This window comes from Pogoniulus pusillus, chromosome 27 (genome assembly GCF_015220805.1).
Source record: "Pogoniulus pusillus isolate bPogPus1 chromosome 27, bPogPus1.pri, whole genome shotgun sequence".
Taxonomy (NCBI): Eukaryota; Metazoa; Chordata; class Aves; order Piciformes; family Lybiidae; genus Pogoniulus; species Pogoniulus pusillus.
Genome location: NC_087290.1, coordinates 2,475,383 through 2,497,664, shown reverse-complemented (window position 1 = coordinate 2,497,664; position 22,282 = coordinate 2,475,383). Strand labels below are relative to the sequence as shown.

General features: G+C 55.4%; 1 protein-coding gene across 1 annotated transcript in view; it reads left to right on the top strand.

Moving 5' to 3' along the window:
• UNC45B (unc-45 myosin chaperone B) overlaps positions 1 to 21,702 on the top strand; it is a 34,302-nt gene extending 12,600 nt beyond the window's left edge. Inside the window, exons 10-20 of the mRNA XM_064165840.1 lie at positions 2,617 to 2,917; positions 5,427 to 5,521; positions 8,518 to 8,659; positions 9,647 to 9,787; positions 10,783 to 10,910; positions 11,773 to 11,839; positions 12,530 to 12,643; positions 12,743 to 12,858; positions 16,951 to 17,068; positions 19,752 to 19,907; positions 20,917 to 21,702. Of these exons, the coding sequence (XP_064021910.1) occupies positions 2,617 to 2,917; positions 5,427 to 5,521; positions 8,518 to 8,659; positions 9,647 to 9,787; positions 10,783 to 10,910; positions 11,773 to 11,839; positions 12,530 to 12,643; positions 12,743 to 12,858; positions 16,951 to 17,068; positions 19,752 to 19,907; positions 20,917 to 21,183 (1,645 nt within the window). The 3' untranslated portion in view covers positions 21,184 to 21,702. The remainder of the gene's footprint in view (positions 1 to 2,616; positions 2,918 to 5,426; positions 5,522 to 8,517; positions 8,660 to 9,646; positions 9,788 to 10,782; positions 10,911 to 11,772; positions 11,840 to 12,529; positions 12,644 to 12,742; positions 12,859 to 16,950; positions 17,069 to 19,751; positions 19,908 to 20,916) is intronic.
• Positions 21,703 to 22,282: the final 580 nt, after the last annotated feature.

Sequence of the window (22,282 nt, the reverse complement as noted above, 5' to 3'; positions counted from 1 at the left end):
GGCCCTTCTTCTTGGCACCCACCCCTCAGATGTTTGTACACATTGATAAGGTCCCCTCAGCCTTCTCTTCTCCAGACTAAGCAGCTCCAGTTCTGTCAATCTTCCTTCATAGCAGAGATGTTCAAGTCCCCTAACCATCCTCGTAGCATCCCATGGACTCTCTCCAGCAGGTCCCTGTCTCTCCTGAACTGGGGAGCCCAGAAGTGGACACCATATTCCAGGTGTGGTCTCACCAGGGCAGAGTAGTGGAGGAGGAGAACCTCCCTAGACCTTCACCTCTGGATTGGCCCTCCTGGCCACAAGGGCACATTGCTGTGTCAGGTACAACTTGCTGTCCACCAGCACTCTGAGGTCCTTCTCCATGGAGCTGCTCTCCAGCAAGACAGCCTCTGGTCTGTACTGGTGCCTGCTGTTATTCCTCCCCAGATGCAGGACTCTCTTGCTATTGAACCTCATGAGGTTCTCCTTTGCCCAGCTCTCAGCCTGTCCAGATCTGGCTGGATGGCAGCAGAGCTTCAGGGGGTGCCAGCCACTGCCCCCAGTTTGGTCCACTCTGCCTCTTCATCTAGGTTGCTGAAGAAGATACTGAGCAAAGCTGGACCCAGTACTGATCCCTTGGGAACAGCACTGGCCACGGGCTGGACTCTGCACCACTGATCAAAACTCTCTGCACTCTGAGCCAGTATCCAACCCACCTCCTGGTCCAGTCACCTAACTCACTGTTCTGGAGTCTGCCTGGGAGGGTGTTATGGGAGATGGTACCCAAAGCCTGGCTGAAGTCAGGGCAGATGATGCCCACTGCTCTCCCTTCATCTACCCATTTGCTCCTGCCTTTGCAGGCAGCTATCAGATTTCCCCTTGGTGAGTCCCTGCTGGTTGCTCCTGATAACTTTCTTTGCCTCATGTGGTTAGAGATGGCCTCCAGTCTGAGCTACTCCTCACCTTTCTGGGGGTGGAGGTGAGCTCTGTGGTTTCCTGGGTCTTTCTTCTTGCTGCTTTTGAAGACTGCAGTGACATTTGCCCTCTGCCAGTCCTCAGGCACTTCTCCCATTCATAGAATCATAGAATCAGCTGGGTTGGAAAAGACCTCCAAGCTCATCCTGCCCAACCAACCAGACCATGGCACTCAGTGCCCCAGCCAGGCTTGGCTGCAACACCTCCAGCCACACAGACTCCACCACCTCCCTGGGCAGCCCATTCCAGTGCCAATCACTCTCTCTGACAGGAACTTCCTAACAACATCCAGCCTAGACCTGCCCTGGCACAGCTCCAGGCTGTGTCCCTTTCTTCTGTTGCTGCTTGCCTGGCAGCAGAGCCCAACCCCACCTGGCTACAGCCTCCCTGCAGGCAGCTGCAGACAGCAATGAGCTCTGCCCTGAGCCTCCTCTGCTGCAGGCTGCAGCCCCCCAGCTCCCTCAGCCTCTCATAGGGTTTGTGTTCCAGGCCTCCATGATCTTACAAAAATGATGGAGAGTGACAGAGCAACAGTACCAGCAGGCAGCTCCCTCAGCACTGATGGCTGCTCCCATCAGTGCCAGTGGATTTGTGTGGGTTAAGTTCACCCAAGCAATCTGTAACCCATCCCACACTGACCAGGGAAGAGTCTTCCTCCAGTTTGGCTCCTTTACTTCCAGTGTCTGGGATTCCCTAGGGCTGCTCTGAGCAGTGAAGTCTGAGGCCAAGAAGCCATTCAGAAGTTCTACCATCTCAGCTCCCACCTCACTGAGCACTGGACCTATTCTTTGCCTGTTGTTCCATCCTTTTACTGGTGATGGATTTAAGCCCTTTTTGTTATCTTTCACTTTCCAAGCCAGGTTCAGTTCCAAGAGACCTTTGGCCTCCTTTGTTGCATCTTGACATGCTCTGACAGTATTTGTGTTGTCCTCCCAACTGACCAGGCCCTTTTCCTACTCACTGTGAACTTCCCTCTTCCCTTTGATTATTTTCCAGCTGCTCTTTGCTTATCCATGCAGCTCTCCTGCCTCCCCTACTAGTTTTTACCTTGAGCTTGGAGGAGGTGATGTCTGAATGTTCACCAGCTCTCTTTGACCCTCTGCTACCTTCTAGCTCACAGGATGCTTTTAAGCTGATCTTTCAGAGGGCAAAGTTTGCCCTCTTAAAATCCAGGGTAGAAGTTTTCCTCTTTGCCCTGCTTCTCTTCCCAACGATCCTAAACTCTGTCATTTCATTGTCACTACAGCCAAGGCTGCCTCCTACCTTAGCATCCTTGACCAGACCTTCTTTGTTAACACAAGGCCCAGCACCACACCTCTCCTCCTTGGTTCTTCACCCACCTGCAGCAGAAAGTTGCCACTGATGCACTGAAGGACTCTTTCTAGCAGTTCCCTGTCTCTCTTCAACTGCAGAGCCCAGAACTGGACACAGGACTCCAGATGTGGCCTGACTAGGGCAGAGTAGAGAGGGAGGAGAACCTCCCTCAGCCTGCTAGCCAAACCTTTCTTAATGCACCCAAGAGAAGCACTGCAGCATCCTTCAGCTGGGATCCTCTGCTGCTTGCATCCTCCTCCTGCCTGCTGGATCACAGCCTTGGCAGGAGTTTGGGCTCGGCCGTATCCCAGCTGCTCTTGCACATCCTATTCCCTCTCTCCCATGCAGGAGCAAAATCGACCCTCAGGACATGGACAAGACACTTCACGCTGTCCAGATGGTGTCTGGAGTTCTGCAAGGGCCCTTTGACTTGGGCAACAAGCTGCTTGGCATGAAGGGGATCATGGAGATGATGGTTTCCTTGTGCGGGTCCGAGAGGGAGATCGACCAGCTAGTGGCTGTGGAAGCCCTCATCCACGCTTCCACCAAGCTGAGCAGGGCCACCTTCATCATTTCCAACGGGGTGAACCTCCTGAAGGACATCTACAAGAAGACCAAGAATGAGAAGATCAAAATCAGAGCACTCGTGGTAAGGGTCTGCAGCCTCTGCCTCTCTGCCTGCCGTGCTCACCAGCTTAACCCCAGGCCCGAGGGAGGGAGAAGGTCCTGGCAACATGCTGGGCTGGGGCTTCTTCCTAGCAGGAGAGGGGGAGAGGTGGCAGACCAAGAGGCTTCATGCCATAAAAATGGGCTGCCCATGGAGGTGGTGGAGTTGCCGTGCCTGTAGGTGCTCAAGAAAAGACTGACTGAGGCACTTAGTGCCATGGTCTGGTTGATTGGCCAGGGCTGGGTGCTAGGTTGGACTGGCTGAGCTTGGAGGTCTCTTCCAACCTGGTTGATTCTATGGTTCTATGGTTTATTGGTAACTTTGAAGGCAGAAGTGCTCCAAGTGCCAGGTGCTGCACTTTGGCCACAACAACCCCATGCAGAGATACAGGCTGGGGTCGGAGTGGCTGAGAGCAGCCAGACAGAGAGGGATCTGGGGGTGCTGATTGATACCCACCTGAACATGAGCCAGCAGTGTTCCCAGGTGGCCAAGAGAGCCAGTGGCCTCCTGGCCTGCATCAGCAATGGTGTGGCCAGCAGGAGCAGGGAGGTCATTCTGTCCCTGGACTCTGCACTGGTTAGACCTCACCTTGAGTGCTGTGTTTAGTTCTGGGCCCCCCAGTTTAGGAGGGACATTGAGATGCTTGAGCGTGTCCAGAGAAGGGCAACGAGGCTGGGGAGAGGCCTTGAGCACAGCCCTACGAGGAGAGGCTGAGGGAGCTGGGATTGGTTAGCCTGGAGAAGAGGAGGCTCAGGGGAGACCTCATTGCTGTCTGCAACTACCTGAGGGGAGGTTGTGGCCAGGAGGAGGTTTCTCTCTTCTCTCAGGTGGCCAGCACCAGAACAAGAGGACACAGCCTCAGGCTGTGCCAGGGGAGATTTAGGCTGGAGGTGAGGAGAAAGTTCTTCCCTGAGAGAGTCATTGGACACTGGAATGGGCTGCCCGGGGAGGTGGTGGAGTCGCCGTCCCTGGAGCTGTTCAAGGCAGGACTGGACGTGGCACTTGGTGCCATGGTCTGGCCTTGAGCTCTGTGCTAAAGGGTTGGACTTGATGATCTGTGATCTTCCCATTAAATGCATCCCCAGGAAGAGCACAGAAGTCCCTTGGCTGTGTCATTAAAAAAGTCAAGATTTTCCAGAGGTACATAGGAATATGTTACAGTAGCTACCAAACCAAGGAATCAGTGAAATAAACATCACCTAGGTGCTGTGGATAAGAGCTTCAGATAGCTTTAAGCTGTCATGCTGTAGCAGTTGTTACTGAATTAGAGTCTTGTTGCCTCAAGCAACTTAATATCAGGTATTGAATCCACAAAAATCCTTGATCCAAAACTGATTCAAAGCAGCTTTAAAGTCGCAGAGGCTGGGGCCAGAGTGGCTGAGAGCAGCCAGGCAGAGAGGGAGCTGGGGGTGCTGGCAGAGAGGAGCTGCAGAGGAGGCAGCAGTGTGCCCAGGTGGGCAGCAGAGCCAATGGCATCCTGGGCTGGCTCAGGAGCAGTGTGGGCAGCAGGACAAGGGAGGTTCTTCTGCCCCTGTGCTCAGCACTGCTCAGGACACCCCTGCAGTGCTGTGTCCAGGTCTGGGCTGGTCAATTGCAGAGAGCTGTTGAGGTGCTGGAAGGTGTTTGGAGCAGGGCAGCAAGGCTGGGGAGGGGCCTGGAGCACAGCCCTGTGAGGAGAGGCTGAGGGAGCTGGGGGGGTGCAGCCTGCAGCAGAGGAGGCTCAGGGCAGAGCTGATTGCTGCCTGCAGCTGCCTGCAGGGAGGCTGTAGCCAGGTGGGGTTGGGCTCTGCTGCCAGGCAGCCAGGGACAGAAGAAGGGGACACAGCCTGGAGCTGTGCCAGGGCAGGTCTAGGCTGGATGTTGTTAGGAAGTTGTTGTCAGAGAGAGTGATTGGCATTGGAATGGGCTGCCCAGGGAGGTGGTGGAGTCTGTGTGGCTGGAGGTGTTGCAGCCAAGCCTGGCTGGGGCACTTAGTGCCATGGTCTGGTTGGTTGGTTGGGGCTGGGTGCTAGGTTGGGCTGGCTGAGCTTGGAGCTCTCTTCCAGCCTGCTTGGTTCTGTGATTCTGTGATTCTCTACTGCTGGTTTTCCTGAGCTGGCACAGAGTTTCCTATGCAAAAGCTCAGAGCTGTCCAGTTATCAAATGAAACACTCCAGATCAGAAGGACAGAAAGCAAAGCTGGGACAGCCTGGGTAAATTTGTGGGACAGCACACAAGAGCAAGCAGCACCCAGGCTCAGCCTGCAAGTTGTGCAGGCTGCCAGCCTGTGCTGGAGCACTTTACCTTCTTGCCTCTCCTTGTCCTTTAGCAAACTGCTGGTATCTGGCACAGCAGCTTGCAGAGTTGCTCTTCATAAGGCGCTGCCAGCTGAGCCGGCCACTGGCTGTTAGAATGACCTCAAAGTGAGCTGTGGGCTGAGGCTGTCTTGGGGCAGCAACACGAAAAGATGAGTGAACTTTTCTCACTGGTGTGTCCTCCTCTTCCTCCCCAGGGTCTCTGCAAGCTGGGCTCAGCAGGAGGCACAGACTATGGCCTGCGGCAGTTCGCTGAGGGCTCCACTGAGAAGCTGGCCAGGCAGTGCCGCAAGTGAGTGGCTTCCCTGCCTCCTTGCACTCATGCAGGGCTCTGGGGGTGGGGTGGGTGTGACACATCAGGCACAGGTAATGATCTGGATGAATCTGGATGTCCAGGCAAAGCTTGTAAATAGCTGTGATGAGACTGAACAAGGCCAAGGGCAGGGTTCTGCACTTTGGTCACAACAACCCCAAGCAGCACTGCAGGCTGGGGCCAGAGTGGCTGAGAGCAGCCAGGCAGAGAGGGAGCTGGGGGTGGTGGGAGAGAGGAGCTGCAGAGGAGGCAGCAGTGCCCAGGTGGGCAGCAGAGCCAATGGCATCCTGGGCTGGCTCAGGAGCAGTGTGGGCAGCAGGACAAGGGAGGTTCTTGTGCCCCTGTGCTCAGCACTGCTCAGGACACCCCTGGAGTGCTGTGTCCAGTTCTGGGCTGGTCAATTGCAGAGAGCTGTTGAGGTGCTGGAAGGTGTTTGGAGCAGGGCAGCAAGGCTGGGGAGGGGCCTGGAGCACAGCCCTGTGAGGAGAGGCTGAGGGAGCTGGGGGGGTGCAGCCTGCAGCAGAGGAGGCTCAGGGCAGAGCTCATTGCTGCCTGCAGCTGCCTGCAGGGAGGCTGTAGCCAGGTGGGGTTGGGCTCTGCTGCCAGGCAGCCAGGGACAGAAGAAGGGGACACAGCCTGGAGCTGTGCCAGGGCAGGTCTAGGCTGGATGTTGTTAGGAAGTTCCTGGCAGAGAGAGTGATTGGCACTGGAATGGGCTGCCCAGGGAGGTGGTGGAGGCAGCATGCCTGGAGGTGTTGAAGCCAAGCCTGGCTGGGGCACTTAGTGCCATGGTGTGGTTGGTTGGTTGGGGCTGGGTGCTAGGTTGGACTGGATGATTTTGGAGCTCTCTTCCAACCTGCCTGATTCTATGATTCTATGAAAACTGTTTATTAACATCAAATCTCACCAGAAAACTTCGTCACAAGGTTCAAAATGCACAGGTGGGAAATAGACACAGGCAGGGAAGAGGCAAAACCAGAGCACTTCTTTTCTTAAAGTGGCAAATGCAAACATTATAGTGGAAGGGAAGGTTCAGATGTAGAGAGTGAAAGGGGTAAAACTCCCAAAGAAGAGTCTAGCTTCCATTTGGGAGTTAAAAGAAAAACTTGACCAATAAATAAAAGCTATTTAAGGTAAGGGGAGGTCCAAAAAGGTATGGGGAGGGGAAAGAAGACACAACAATTCATACACAACCAGGTGGGTGGCAAGGGAGGGAGGCAGATTCAGGAAGCAGTGGTCCCAGCATGTGGCAAGGTGGCAAAACAGGAGCAGCAGGAACCAGGGTGCTGCTGGCAGGCAGGTCAGAGAGAAAGAGGAACAGGACATTGCTCTGTTTTCATGGGGGGGCTAGACAGGGAGTGGGAGTGGGCTAACCACTACACCTGGGCTCAGGTTCAGACCCCCCAAGGAGGGTCTAAATTTCTCCTCTTCTGGTTTCAAGCCTTTGCCCCTTGTTTGTCACCACATGACCTGCTGCAGAGTCCATCCAGCTGTCCCCTAGTCCCTTTTTAGATACTGAAAGCCCACCAGAAGGTCTCTCTGGAGCCTTCTCTTCTCCAGGCTGAACACCCCCAACTCTCCCAGCCTGTCCTCACAGCAGAGCCCTTCCAGCCCTGACAGCATTCATGCTGCAGCAGGTCCCTGTCTGTGCTGTGCTGAGCACTCCAGAGCTGCCCCAGCAGTGCAGGAAGGGTCTCAGCAGAGCACAGCAGAGGGACAGAATCCCCTCCCTGCCCCTGCTGCCAATGCTGCTGGGGATCAGCCCAGGATAGGGCTGGCTCTGGGCTGGCAGCAATCAGTGCTGGCTCCTGTTGTGCTTCTTGTCTTGCAAGCAGCAGAGCAGCTGTTGTAAGCAATTGTCCTACACAGCAGCTATTGCCCTGTGCTTTGCAAAATGCAACCTGATCCTTCCCACACCTTGCCTTCATTTATGGGTCACAGGCCCCCAGGACGTTAGAGGTTGGAAGGGACCCAAGGAGATCATCCAGTCCACCCCCCCTGCCAGAGCAGGACAATCCTATCTAACACAGATCACACAGGAACACATCCAGACAGGCCTGGAAAGACTCCAGAGAAGGAGACTCCACAGCCTCTCTGGGCAGCCTGTGCCAGGGCTCTGGGACCCTTCCAGCCAAGAAGTTCTCCCTTGTGTTGAGGCAGAACCTCTTTTGCTGCAGCTTACACCCATTGCTGCTTGTCCTATCCCAGGCAGCAGTGAGCAGAGCCTGTCCCACTCTCCTGGCAGCCCTCAGATACTTAGAAACATTTATCAAGTCCCCTCTCAGTCTTCCCTTCTGAGACTGAGCAGCCCCAGGACCCTCATCCTCTCCTCCTCAGCCATGCCCTCCTGCCCCCTCATCATCCTCGTGGCCCTCCTGTGGACCCTCTCCAGCAGATCCCTGTCCCTCTGCAACTGGGGAGCCCCAAACTGAGCACAGTATTGAAGATGAGGTCTCAGCAGGGCAGAGTAGAGGGGTAGAACCTCCTTTGATCTGCTGCACACACTCCTCCTGATACACCCCAGGATGCCATTGGCCTTCTTGGCCACAAGGGCACATTGCTGTGCCATGGGTTGGTGCCTGGCAGTTGACAGCACCCCCAAAGCACAGGGACCTGGAGCTCCTCTGTGCCTGAAGCAACCACATGGTCCTCAGGCCTAACTATCCAGATAAACCCTCTCCCTCCCTCATTTCACCTGTGAGGCACCCCAGGCACGGTGCCTCCTTTGCCTGGCTCAAGAGTTACTCAGAGTAGGCACAGATGCCTTTCGAAGGAGGATTTGCCACGTGGAGTAACCAAAGAGGTCAGATGAAGCAAGGAAGTGACTGAATCACAGACTAGCAGCATGGTAGAGGTTGGAAGGGACCTCTGGAAATCATCTCTCCCAAGCTCCTGCTAAGCCCCTGAGCAGGTTGCTCAGCAGGCAGTGTCCAGGTAGGACTCCCTGAGATGGAAGTGTGGCTTCTCTCTTCCAGGTGGCTCTGCAACACCAGCATTGATGCCCGCACCAGGAAGTGGGCTGTGGAAGGGATGTCCTATCTGACCCTGGATGCAGATGTAAAAGATGACTTTGTTGAGGATGGGCCAGCCCTGCAGGCTATGTTTGAGTTAGCCAAGGTCTGTCTCTTTACCTTGTTCCCTCGTTCCCCTGGTAGCATCACCTTCTCCCAGCGCCCCAGCCCGACACCCTCTCCAGGCAGGAGGAGCTGTGACCAGATACCCTCATGGAACCACAGAGTATATCTGGTTGGAAGGGACCTCAAAGCTCATCCAGTCCAGCCCTTGACCCAGCACTGAAGGGCCACCACCAAACCATGTCCCTAAGTGCCAGGTCCACAGGCTGCTTAAATACCCCCATGGATGGTGACTCCACCTCTGCCCAGGGCAGACCATTCTGCTGTTTGAGAACCCTTCCAGTGAAGAAATGTTTCCTCATATCCAGCCTGAACCACCAATGGAGCAACTTGAAACCATTTCCTCTGGTCCTGTTGCTTCCCATCAAAGAGCAGAGGCTGCCCCCTCCTCACTGCAGCCTCCCTTCAGGGAGCTGCAGACAGCAATGAGCTCTGCCCTGAGCCTCCTCTTCTGCAGCCTGAACACCCCCAGCTCCCTCAGCCCCTCCTCATAGCCCAGGTGTTCTAGGCCCTTCTCCAGCCTTGCTGCCCTTCTCTGGGCACACTCCTGCAGTGAGAGGCCCAGAGCTGAACTCGAGGTGCTGAGCCCAGGGGGATGATCACCTCCTGTCCCTGCTGGCCACTGTGTTTCCAATGCAAGCCAGGATGTGGTTAGCTAAAAAAAGCTCTAGTGACACTCGAGTTTCACCTGGGCCAAGGCTGTTTCTGTGCTGCTCTTCTCCCAGAGCTGAGGAAGGTTACTCTTATGTTACTGTCAGCACCTGCTTGAAAACCAAAGGCATCAAAGGTGTTGACAGCATCAGCGTTGACACAAGACCTTTTGGGTTTCCCTTCCCTGGGCTGTAAAGCTGGGGATAAGCCTAAGAACACTTCAGGTAGTGCAAACCACCACCAGGGCAGTCCTGAGGGACCTGTTTCCCTGCTGCATCATCCTCCTCCCCCTCACAGAAGCTTCCATGTTGCCCTGCAGACAAGCGACAAGACCATCTTGTACTCTGTGGCTTCTACGCTGGTGAACTGCACCAACAGCTACGACACCAAGGAGCTGGTCCCAGAGCTGGTGCAACTGGCAAAGTTCTCCAAGCAGCATGTGCCTGAGGAGCATCCAAAGGTAGGCTGTGTGCAGCTGAGAGGTGGGAGAAGATCGAGTCAGTCATCAGCAAGTTTGCAGATGACACTAAGCTGGGGGCAGATGTGACTGGGTTGGAGGGCAGAAGGGCTCTGCAGCAGGACCTTGACCACCTGCACAGATGGGCAGAGTCCAAGGGGATGGCTTCAATAGCTCCAAGTGCAGGGTGCTGCACTTTGGCCACAACAACCCCATGCAGAGATACAGGCTGGGGTCAGAGTGGCTGAGAGCAGCCAGACAGAGAGGGATCTGAGGGTGCTGATTGATACCTGCCTGAACATGAGCCAGCAGTGTGCCCAGGTGGCCAAGAGAGCCAGTGGCATCCTGGCCTGCATCAGGAATGGTGTGGCCAGCAGGAGCAGGGAGGTCATTCTGCCCCTGGACTCTGCACTGCTTAGACCACACCTTGAGTGCTGTGTTCAGTTCTGGGCCCCCCAGTTTAGGAGGGACATTGAGATGCTTGAGCGTGCCCAGAGAAGGGCAACGAGGCTGGGGAGAGGCCTTGAGCACAGCCCTACGAGGAGAGGCTGAGGGAGCTGGGATTGGTTAGCCTGGAGAAGAGGAGGCTCAGGGGAGACCTCATTGCTGTCTGCAACTACCTGAGGGGAGGTTGTGGCCAGGAGGAGGTTGCTCTCTTCTCTCAGGTGGCCAGCACCAGAACGAGAGGACACAGCCTCAGGCTGTGCCAGGGGAGATTTAGGCTGGAGGTGAGGAGAAAGTTCTTCCCTGAGAGAGTCATTGGACACTGGAATGGGCTGCCCGGGGAGGTGGTGGAGTCGCCGTCCCTGGAGCTGTTCAAGGCAGGACTGGACGTGGCACTTGGTGCCATGGTCTGGCCTTGAGCTCTGTGCTAAAGGGTTGGACTTGATGATCTGTGAGGTCTCTTCCAACCTTGATGATACTGGGATGCTGTGAAGATGCTGGGATCTGGGCACAGGCTTGGCTAATCCCTTTACACCACCCCCACCCCCGTCCAGGACAAGAAGGATTTCGTGGTGAAGCGCGTCAAGCGGCTGCTGAAGGCTGGCGTCGTCTCTGCCCTGGCCTGCATGGTGAAGGCAGACAGTGCCATACTGACAGACCAGAGCAAGGAGCTCATTGCCAGGTGCCTTCAGCCTTCTCCGGGGAGCTGGGTGTGCTGGCCAGCCTGTGTGCCACTCAGATGGTCACCTCCGTGCTTCATGGGGTGGTGCCTGCTGCCTGTTGGGGAGGGATGAAAGGGAGCTGGGGAAAAGGTTCAAACCCGAAGTGTTTTCTGAAGCAACGTCATTAAAATCCACAAGGAGAGGCTGAGGGAGCTGGGGGGGTGCAGCCTGCAGCAGAGGAGGCTCAGGGCAGAGCTCATTGCTGCCTGCAGCTGCCTGCAGGGAGGTTGTGGCCAGGTGGGGTTGGGCTCTGCTGCCAGGCACTGAACAAGAGGACACAGCATCAAGCTGTACCAGTGCAGGATCAGGTTGGAGGTTAGGAAGAAGTTCTGCACAGCAAGAGTGATTAGCATTGGAATGGGCTGCCCGGGGAGGTGGTGGAGTCCTTGGAGGTGTTTAAACACCTCCATCCTTGGAGTGTTTAAAAGGAGGCTGGGTGAGGCACTTGGTGCCAGGGTTTCATTAGTTAGAAGGTGTTGGGTAATAGGTTGGACTCGACGACCTCAGAGGTCGTTTCCAACCTGGTTAGTTCTGTGACTCTGACCTTGAAGCTGGCTCCAGGGCTGCCTTGCTGGGATGCAGTTTGAATTCTTAGTCCTCTGCACTGGTTTGGCTGGAACAGATTTCACCTTGCCAGCCTGGGAACTTCTTGCTGTGCCATTTGTAGCTTCATCTCAGAGTGCTGTGGGCATGGGCTTAAAGCTGTGCAGTTTTCCAGCTGGACCTGGCAGAGCTGCACATCCACAGCCCACTTCCACGGGGGGGTGCTGGTTTCTGCCTTCCCACGTGGCTGTTTCACTAAGTGATGCTCTGCTTCTGCAGGGTGTTTCTTGCCTTGTGTGAGGATGCCAAGGACCGCGGGACCATCGTCGCCCAAGGGGGTGGAAAGGTATTTCCTGTCTGCAGCACAACCTGATGGGCAGTTAGTGCCTGCTGGGAGCCTGCAAGGTGTCTACAGCGAGATGGCAGAACAGCAGGAGCTGGCTTGGTAGCCCTCTGGCCTAAACTGGCACTCCAGTCCTATCTCTGCAAGCCTCCAAAGAAGAAGCCTTCATCACGCACTGAGTTACAGGCTGGGGTGTGCTCAAGAGCAAAAGCAAGGCATCCCTGGGGGCTGCAGGCCAGACCCATGGCTTCAACAGACACAGCCTTAGAATAGCTTTAATTTAGGATGTTAGGGCTTGGAAGGGGCCTCTGGAGATCACCCAGCCCAGCCCCACTCCTACAGCAGGGCATCCACAGCAGCTTGCCCAGCAGCACAGTGCCAGGGGGGTTGGAAGCTCTCCACACAAGGACACTCCACAGCCTCTCTGGGCAGCCTGCTCCAGGCCTCCAGCACCCTCACAACAAACAACTTGCTCCTCCTCTGCACAGCCAACCTCCTGCCTGACACTTTGTGCCCCTTGCTGCCCCTTGGCCTGTCCCTGGGCACCACTGAGCAGAGTCTGGCCACAGCCTCCTGCCCCCCACAGCTCTTTTAGCTCTTGCTGAGCATTGCTCAGACACCCTTTGGGGCTGCCCTTCTCCCAGTCCTGTAGATGAGCTCAGAGGCACTGAATGTTCTCCTTGGTGTCCCTAGGCCTTGATTCCTCTGGCAGTGGAAGGCACAGAAGTTGGCAAGATAAAAGCTGCTCACGCTCTGGCAAAAATCGCTGCTATCTCTAATCCAGACATAGCATTCCCAGGGGAGAGGGTAAGCTTCCAAACTGATAGTCCTGCTGCTTCCTTTGGCAAGTGAAAGCTGCCAGGATGTGAGAGCTGGAAGAGGCAATGAGCTGCCCTTTGCCCTTAGGTGTATGAGGTGGTGAGGCCCCTGGTCAGCCTGCTGAACACGGAGCGCGATGGCTTGCAGAACTACGAAGCCCTGCTGGGGCTCACCAACTTCTCAGGAAGAAGTGATAAACTCAGGTGAGTGTAACTGCTGTGGCCTTCTTTCTGCCCCAGGTTGTTCCTCAGAACTGCACTTCACACAATCAAAAGCTTCTGGAATAGATCTGGTTAGAAGCGACCAGCCCTTGTCCCAGCGCTGAAGGGGCAACACATGTCCCTAAGTGCCAGGTCCAGGCTGCTGGAACACCCCCAGGGGTGGTAACTCCAGCACTGCCCTGGGCAGCCTGTGCCAATGTTTGGCAAACCTTTCAGTGAAGGAATCATAGAATCATAGAATCATAGAATCAGCCAGGTTGGAAGAGACCTCCAAGCTCATCCAGTCCAACCTAGCACCCAGCCCTATCCAGTCAACCAGACCATGGCACTAAGTGCCTCATCCAGGCTTTTCTTGAAGACCCCCAGGCACGGTGCCTCCACCACCTCCCTGGGCAGCCCATTCCAATGCCAATCACTCTCTCTGGGAAGAACTTCTTCCTAACATCCAGCCTAGACCTACCCTGGCACAGCTTGAGACTGTGTCCCCTTGTTCTATTGCTGGGTGCCTGGCAGAAGAGGCCAACCCCCACCTGGCTACAATGTCCCTGCAGGTAGTTGTAGACAGTAATAAGATCACCTCTGAGCCTCCTCTTCTCCAGGCTAAACACCCCCAGCTCCCTCAGCCTCTCCTCATAGGATTTGTGCTCCAGGCCCCTCACCAGCTTTGTTGCCCTTCTCTGGACATGTTCCAGCACCTCAACATCCTTCTTGAATTGAGGGGCCCAGAACTGGACACAGCACTCAAGGTGTGGCCTGAGCAGTGCTGAGCACAGGGGCAGAATAACCTCCCTTGTCCTACTGGCCACACTGCTCCTGATGCAGGCCAGGATGCCATTGGCTCTCTTGGCCACCTGGGCACACTGCTGCCTCATCTTCAGCTACTATCTATCAGTACCCCCAGGTGCCTTTCCTCCTGGCTGCTCTCAGCCACTCTGGCCCCAGCCTGCAGTGCTGCTTGGGGTTGTTGTGGCCAAAGTGCAGAACCCTGCACTTGGCCTTGTTCAGTCTCATCCCATTGGCCTCTGCCCACCCATCCAGCCTGGCCAGGTCCCTCTGCAGGGCTCTCCTACCTTCCAACAGCTCCACAGCTGCTCCTAGCTTGGTGTCATCTGCAAACTTACTGATGTTTCCTAATATCCAGCCTGAACCTCCCCTGGCACAGCTTGAAGCTGTTCCTTCTGGTCCTAGCGCTTGGCATCAAGGAGCAAAAGCTGTCCCCTCCTCGCTCCAACCTCCCTTCAGGGAGTTGTGGAGAGCAGTGAGGTCTGCCCTCAGCCTCCTCTTCTGCAGTCTGAACACCCTCAGCTCCTCCTCGTAGCCCCCAGGTGCTCCAGACCCCTCTCTAGCCTCGCTGCCATTCTCTGAGCATGCTCCTGGAGTGAGTGCCCAGAACTGAACACAGCACTCGAGGTGTGGCCTCCCCAGTGCTGAGCTCAGGGGGATGAGCACCTCCTGGCCCTGCTGGCCACTGTGTTTCTAATACAAGCCAGGATGGCAGGGAGCTGTAGAGAGCAAGGAGGTTTCCCCTCAGCCTCTTCTCCATGCTGACCATCCCCAGTCCCTCGGCCCCTCCTTGCAGCCCAGGTGCTCCAGGCTCTTCTGCAGCCTCCTTGCCCTTCCTGGACCTGCTCCAGCCTCTCAGTGTCCTTCCTGTAGTGAGGGGCCCAGAACTGAACACAGCACTCGAGGTGTGGCCTCAGCAGTGCTGAGCACAGGAGGATGATCCCCTCCTGTGCCTGCTGCCCACAGTGTTTCTGATCCAAGCCAGGATGCCACTGGCCTTGGCCACCTGGGTGCTGCTCGTTCGTGTTTGGTTGACTGTCAGCCAATGCCCCCAGCTCCCTCTGCAAGCTGCAGCTTTCCAACCACCCATGCCCAGGTCTGCAGCTCACCAGGGGCTTGTTGTGACCCAGGTGCCACACAGTCAGCCTTGGCCTCACCTGCCCAAAGCCTCGGTAGCTTCTAGCAGACCAGCACAGCCACCCAGCTTGGTGCCATCTGCAGACTTACTGAGGGTGCACTCAGTGCCCTCATCCAGGTCACTGACACAGATACTGAGGAGGACAGGCCCCAGAACTGAGCCCTGGGGGACCCCACTGCTGCCTGGGCTCCAGCCAGATTGAGCTGCATTCACCACCACTCCTTGGCCCTGCCCAGCAGCCAGATTTTAATGCAAGGCAGAGTGCACTGGTCCAGACCTTGTGCCAGGAGATTCTGAAGGAGAATGCTGGGGGAGACAGTGTCAAAGTCTTTGCTGAAGTCCAGGTAGGCAAGGTCCATGGCCCTTCCTTCAGCCACTAGGAGGGTCTCCTTGTTGTAGAGGGAGATCAGATCAGGCAGGACCTGCCTTTGGTAAACCCAGGCTGACAGAGCCTGGTTGCTTTGTAAGTGCCATGGGATGGCACTCAGGATGCCCTGCTCTGTAACCTTTCCTGGCACTGAGGTCAGACTGACAGGCTTGTAGTCCCCTGGATCATCCTTCCAGCCCTTCCTGTGGGTGGGTGTTGCATTTGCTAGCCTTCAGTCACAGGATCACAGCACCCTGCAGGCTACAAAGCCCCTCAGCATCACTGAGTCCAACCTAGAACCCTGGGCCACAGGAGTCACCTTAAACCACAGCCCCAAGCACCACATCCAAACCACCCTGAAACACAGCCAGCCTGGGTGACTCCACCTGGGCAGCTCATTCCAGTGCCTGGCCACTCTCTCTGTCAATAACTTGTTCCTGATGTCCAATCTAAACCTCCCCAGCCTCAGCTTGAGGCCATTCCCCCTTGTTGTGTCTCAGTGACCTGTGAGCAGAGCCCAGCAGCAGCCTCTGCACAATGTCCCTGCAGGCAGCTGCAGACAGCAATGAGCTCTGCCCTCAGCCTCCTCTTCCTCACACTACCCATCCCCAGCTCCCTCAGCTGCTCCTCATAAGTTTTACTCTCCAGGCCCTTCACAGCTTCATTGACCTCCTCTGGACCTGCTCCAGCATCTCCACAGCTCTCTTGTATTGCAGTGCCCAAAACTGAACCCAACACTCAAGGTGTGGCCTCACCAAAGCAGAGTCCAAGGAGACAACCACCTCTCTGCTCCTGCTGCCCACAGCATTTTTGATCCAAGCCAGGATGCCATTGGCCTTCTTGGCTGACAGGGCACTCTGCTGGCTCACACTCAGCTGCCTGGGCACTCTGCTGGCTCACACTCAGCTGCCTGGGCACTCTGCTGGCTCACACTCAGCTGCCTGGGCACACTGCTGGCTCACACTCAGCTGCCTGGGCACTCTGCTGGCTCACACTCAGCTGCCTGGGCACTCTGCTGGCTCACACTCAGCTCCTGTCTATTACAACCCCCAGATCCCTTTCTGCCAGGCAGCTCTCCAGCCACACTGCCCCAGGCCTGTAGCATTGCTTGGGGCTGTTGTGCCCCAAGTGCAGGACCTGGCACTTGGCCTTGTTGAAACTCATCCCTTTAATGCTGGCCCACATCAGTGTGGCCTATCCAAGTCCCTCTGCAGAGCTTCTCTGCCCTCATTCAAACCAACACTGCACTCACAACAGTCACAGAAGAGTAAATGGGGACTGCTCTGCTTAGCCAGGACTGTTGATGGTGAGTGGCTTGGTCAGCTCTTTTCTGGCCACTTGGGGGTAGCTTTGCCAGAGCTACAAAGGTCTCAGAACTAAAGGATTAGTAAAAAGGCCTGGAAAGAGAAAAGATGTTAGAAGGAAGTTCTTGGCAGAGAGTGATTGCCATTGGAATGGGCTGCCCAGGGAGGTGGTGGAGGCACCGTGCCTGGAGGTGTTCAAGAAGAGACTGGATGAGGCACTTGGTGCCATGGTCTGGTTGACTGGATAGGGCTGGGGGATAGGTTGGACTGGCTGAGCTTGGAGCTCTCTTCCAACCTGCTTGATTCTATGATTCCATGACAGGAACCTGATCTGCTCTAGACAGGGAAAGAAGCACCTGGCATGAGCTCTGGTGCTGTGCGTGGACACTGCTCCGTTTGGAGCCCTTCCCTGTCTGCACTGAGTGTTTTACCAGCTGGTCCCCCCTCGTCCCATCCTGTGCTGTGACCACTCTTCCATACAGGATGAAGATCATCAAAGAGAAGGCCCTGCCAGACATTGAGAACTACATGTTTGAGAATCACGACCAGCTCCGGCAGGCGGCCACCGAGTGCATGTGCAACCTGGTGGTCAACAAGGAGGTAAGTGGCTGGGCACCTGTGATGGTTTGGGTGTTCCCTGCCACCCCCCCCCCCCCCCTAAACTTTGGAAATCACCCAGACTAGACTCAGCCAGCTCTGGAGATATGAATGAAGCTATTTATTTACAGCTGGCACAATATACAAGCAGCTATTTACAGTATAGACAGCTATAGGCAGAAATAGCCAAGGGAAAAGGTGATACAGAAACACAACTCCCCTCCCAGAAACCTGAATCCCCAGGAGGGGCTCTCGACCACTCCTGCACCTTCCCCCTGCCCCTCTCAACCTTACCCCAGTCCCAAGGAAGAATGGAGGTTTGGCCAGAGGTTAGGAAGCTGTCAAGGTCTGGAGGAGCAGAGATGAACAGTATCTCTGTCCACGGGAGCAAGACCAGTTCTTATGGATCCCATGTTGTGAAAGTCAGGTGCAAACGAGACCAGAGATCACCCTGAAACTGTTTATTAAAGGATAAGCTTGGGCAAAACAGGGGGAGAGAGGGGAGAAAGGGGAGAGAGAAAGATCAGAGCAGAATGAGAGGGGGGAGAAGGGGGAGAGAGAAAGATCAGAACAGAGGGAGAGAGGGGAGAAGGGGGAGAGAGAGAGATCAGAACAGAGGGAGAGAGGGGAGAAGGGGGAGAGAGAAAGATCAGAACAGAGGGAGAGAGGGGAGAAGGGGGAGAGAGAAAGATCAGAGCAGAAGGAGAGAGGGGAGAAGGGGGAGAGAGAAAGATCAGAACAGAATGAGAGAGGGGAGAAGGGGGAGAGAGAAAGATCAGAGCAGAGGGAGAGAGGGGAGAAGGGGGAGAGAGAAAGATCAGAGCAGAAGGAGAGAGGGGAGAAGGGGGAGAGAGAAAGATCAGAACAGAATGAGAGAGGGGAGAAGGGGGAGAGAGAAAGATCAGAGCAGAAGGAGAGAGGGGAGAAGGGGGAGAGAGAAAGATCAGAACAGAATGAGAGAGGGGAGAAGGGGGAGAGAGAAAGATCAGAGCAGAAGGAGAGAGGGGAGAAGGGGGAGAGAGAAAGATCAGAACAGAATGAGAGAGGGGAGAAGGGGGAGAGAGAGAGATCAGAACAGAGGGAGAGAGGGGAGAAGGGGGAGAGAGAAAGATCAGAGCAGAAGGAGAGAGGGGAGAAGGGGGAGAGAGAAAGATCAGAACAGAATGAGAGAGGGGAGAAGGGGGAGAGAGAAAGATCAGAACAGAATGAGAGAGGGGAGAAGGGGGAGAGAGAAAGATCAGAGCAGAAGGAGAGAGGGGAGAAGGGGGAGAGAGAAAGATCAGAACAGAATGAGAGAGGGGAGAAGGGGGAGAGAGAGAGATCAGAACAGAATGAGAGAGGGGAGAAGGGGGAGAGAGAAAGATCAGAACAGAATGAGAGAGGGGAGAAGGGGGAGAGAGAAAGATCAGAACAGAATGAGAGAGAAGGGGGAGAGAGAAAGGTCAGAACAGAATGAGAGAGAAGGGGGAGAGAGAAAGGTCAGAACAGAATGAGAGAGGGGAGAAGGGAGAGAGAGAAAGATTAAGAGATCGATGGAGAAGAGAAGAAGGAGCAGGGAAGGGAAAAGGCTGTGATCATATTACCCTCAGTCACAGATGAAGGGGAGAGAGAGAGACGGGTGCGTGGCCCAGGGATGATCTTCTGTGGAGTTTGTCCGAGGTTCTCCCGGTGGTGTGCAGCTGTGGTGGTCTGCTGATGGTCTGCCCTCGGTGGTGCGGTGGAGATGTCACTGGTGGTCCGATGGAGGTGCCACTCTTGGTCTGGTGGGGATGCCACTGGTGGTCTGGTGGGAATGGCACTGGTGGTCTGGTGGGGATGGCACTGGTGGTGCGGTGGGAATACCACACTTTGTCTGCTGGTGATGCCACGCCTGGTTGGGTGGGAATGGTGGTCTGCTGGGAATGCCACGGGTGGTCCGCTGGGAATGGTGGTCCGCTGGAAATGCCACCCTTTGGCAGGCATTTCTCCTGCCTTTTCATACAGTTTTCTGCTCAGTCTCCAGCTGCAGCCCCCCAGGGCATCTTCCTGTGCATTCTCACACATTCGCAGGGGTCCGGCGTCGCCGGGGGGAGGGTCTCCACCCTCTCTCGGCTACACCTGTCCACACCCTGCATACACATCCCTTGGGGGCAGCTGAGATAAGATGGAGGCTTCCTGGGCAGTCCAGCCAGGGTGAGGTCTAGGAGTTTCAAAGGTATTGTCTGTTGATTTGCATCTCTGAGCTTTTGGGCCAAGCACCGAGTCTGAGTCCCAGGAGTACCAAGATTGAGGAGAGATGATGCAATCTTTGTTGATTAAGGAGGGATGATGCTATCTTTATCTTTGTTGATTAACAAGAGAGAGGATCAGACTCTCACAGAAGCAAAGTGGGTTAGCCCAAAATGGAGGGTGAGGTTAGAGAGCTGCAGCTCAGCCAGCAGCCCCAGCAAGAGTGATGCCAAGTGACAGTGGTTATCTAATGCCTTTCTTTCTTGGTCCTATACATCTCAGCAAGCCTATGGGTGAAGCAGACATCACCACTGTTTGCCTTTCACAGCCTCTAATCAACTTCTTCTCACCAGAACATTCTAGCCTGCTTCAGACTAGCACAGCACCCCTGCCTGCTGCCCCTCTGCACCCAGCTGTGGGCCCCCATGGGGAGGCACTCTGCAGGCTCTGTGGGTGTCACAGGCTTGGGGTTCTTTAGGTGCAGGAGCGGTTTGTGGCGGACGGCAACGACCGGCTGAAGCTGGTGGTGCTACTGTGTGGGGAGGACGATGAGAAGGTCCAGGTGGCAGCAGCTGGAGCCTTGGCCATGCTCACAGCAGCACAGAAGAAGCTCTGCTTTAAGATGACTGAAGTGGTAAGGCTGGGACTCTGTGGGGGTTGGGCTCTGCTGCCAGGCAAGCAGCAACAGAAGAAGGGGACACAGCCTGGAGTTGTGCCAGGGCAGGTCTGGGCTGGATGTGAGGAGGAAGTTGTTGGCAGAGAGAGTGATTGGCATTGGAATGGGCTGCCCAGGGAGGTGGTGGAGTCTGTGTGGCTGGAGGTGTTGAAGCCAAGCCTGGCTGGGGCACTGAGTGCCATGGTCTGGTTGGTTGGTTGGGGCTGGGTGCTAGGTTGGGCTGGCTGAGCTTGGAGCTCTCTTCCAGCCTGCTTGATTCTGTGATCTTCTGATGAGGAGAGGCTGAGGGAGCTGGGGTTGGTTAGCCTGGAGAAGAGGAGGCTCAGGGGTGACCTCATTGCTGTCTACAACTACCTGAAGGGAGGTTGTAGTCAGGTGGGGTTGGTCTCTTCTCCTAGCAACAGAACAAGGGGACACAGTCTCAAGTTGTGCTGGGGGAAGTATAGGGTGGATGCTAGGAGGAAGTTGTTGTCAGAGAGAGTGATTGGCATTGGAATGGGCTGCCCAGGGAGGTGGTGGAGTCTGTGTGGCTGGAGGTGTTGCAGCCAAGCCTGGCTGGGGCACTTAGTGCCATGGTCTGGTTGGTTGGTTGGGGCTGGGTGCTAGGTTGGGCTGGCTGAGCTTGGAGCTCTCTTCCAGCCTGCTTGATTCTATGATTCTATAAGGTAAAAAGTGACACATTGAGAGGAAATGGCCTCAAGTTGCACCAGGAGAGGTTTAGATTGCATACTGGGAAAACTCTCTTCGTTGGAAGAGTGGCCAAGCCCTGGGACAGACTGCCCAGGGCAGTGGTGGAGTCTCCATCTCTGGAGGGGTTTCAAAGCCACAGAGATGCGGTGCTGAAGGCTATAGTTTAGTGGGGATTTGGCAGTGCTGGGTTCATAGGAGGACTCCATGATCTTGGAAGTCTTTTCCAACCTTCATGACTCTGATTCCATGATTCTAATGCTCTTTCTCTCCCTTGAAGACCACCCAGTGGCTTGAGATCCTGCAGAGGCTCTGCTTGCACGATAACATGAAAGTGCAGCACCGAGGACTGGTCACTGCCTTCAACTTAATCAGTGCTGACAAAGAGCTGGCAAAGAAGCTGGTGGAGTCAGAGCTCCTGGAGATCCTGACCTACATTGGCAAGCAAGAAGATCACCCCAAGCAGCAGGACATCATCAACATAGCACGGGATTGCCTGACAAAGTGCATGGATTATGGGCTGATCAAACCTCTCTCTCAGGCATGAGGAAATGAAAAGCACCAAAAGAGGCTGAGTGAAAAGGGGTAAAAAGGCCTCTGAGAAGTGTGGCAAAGTGAGAGCCAGGAGGAAAATCTGATGCCAGTGTCAAGGCAAGAAATAGTCTGGAGACAACTTTGGAGGATCAGAAACTACAAGGAAAAGGGGGACATCTGCCTAAGAAATTTGGCAATTGCCCCTCTGACTAATTGCCAGGGGGTGAAAATCCTTCCTTTGCCCCCTTCAGCTGACAGTGGTGGAAGCTTCAATGCCCAGCTGCAGACTAGTTGGGTGTGTTGGAGATGGGCAAGGGGCTTGCTGGAAAGAAACTCAGCTGAGCTGAACTCTGTGCTGCAACCACCCACAGCTCCTGGCATTTCTGGGACAGGGAGGGTTAAAGACCTTCTCTTCTGTAGCCAGCAAATAGGCTTTTGCTGTGTGCTTTTCTGTTCATTTCTGATCTCTCTAACGGCCTGCAGTGGTGTGCCAAAGGGTGAGGCTGCAGGACAAAATAAAGTCACTGCCTTGTTCCACCTGGGCTTCCTCTCCTGCATTTATTATGCAAAAGAAGACTCTAAGAGAGCTCCCAGCCTTGGGTCACACTGGAGGCTGAATTTTACCTCTTTGCGAGTCAGTCATCAGCAAGTGTGCAGATGACACCAAGCTGGGGGCAGATGTGGCTGGGTTGGAGGGCAGAAGGGCTCTGCAGCAGGACCTTGACCGCCTGGACAGATGGGCAGAGGCCAAGGGGATGGCTTCAATAGCTCCAAGTGCTGGTGCTGCACTTTGGCCACAACAACCCCATGCAGAGCTACAGGCTGGGGTCAGAGTGGCTGAGAGCAGCCAGACAGAGAGGGATCTGGGGGTGCTGATTGATACCCACGTGAACATGAGCCAGCAGTGTGCCCAGGTGGCCAAGAGAGCCAGTGGCATCCTGGCCTGCATCAGGAATGGTGTGGCCAGCAGGAGCAGGGAGGTCATTCTGCCCCTGGACTCTGCACTGGTTAGACCACACCTTGAGTGCTGTGTTCAGTTCTGGGCCCCCCAGTTTAGGAAGGACATTGAGATGCTTGAGCATGTCCAGAGAAGGGCAACGAGGCTGGGGAGA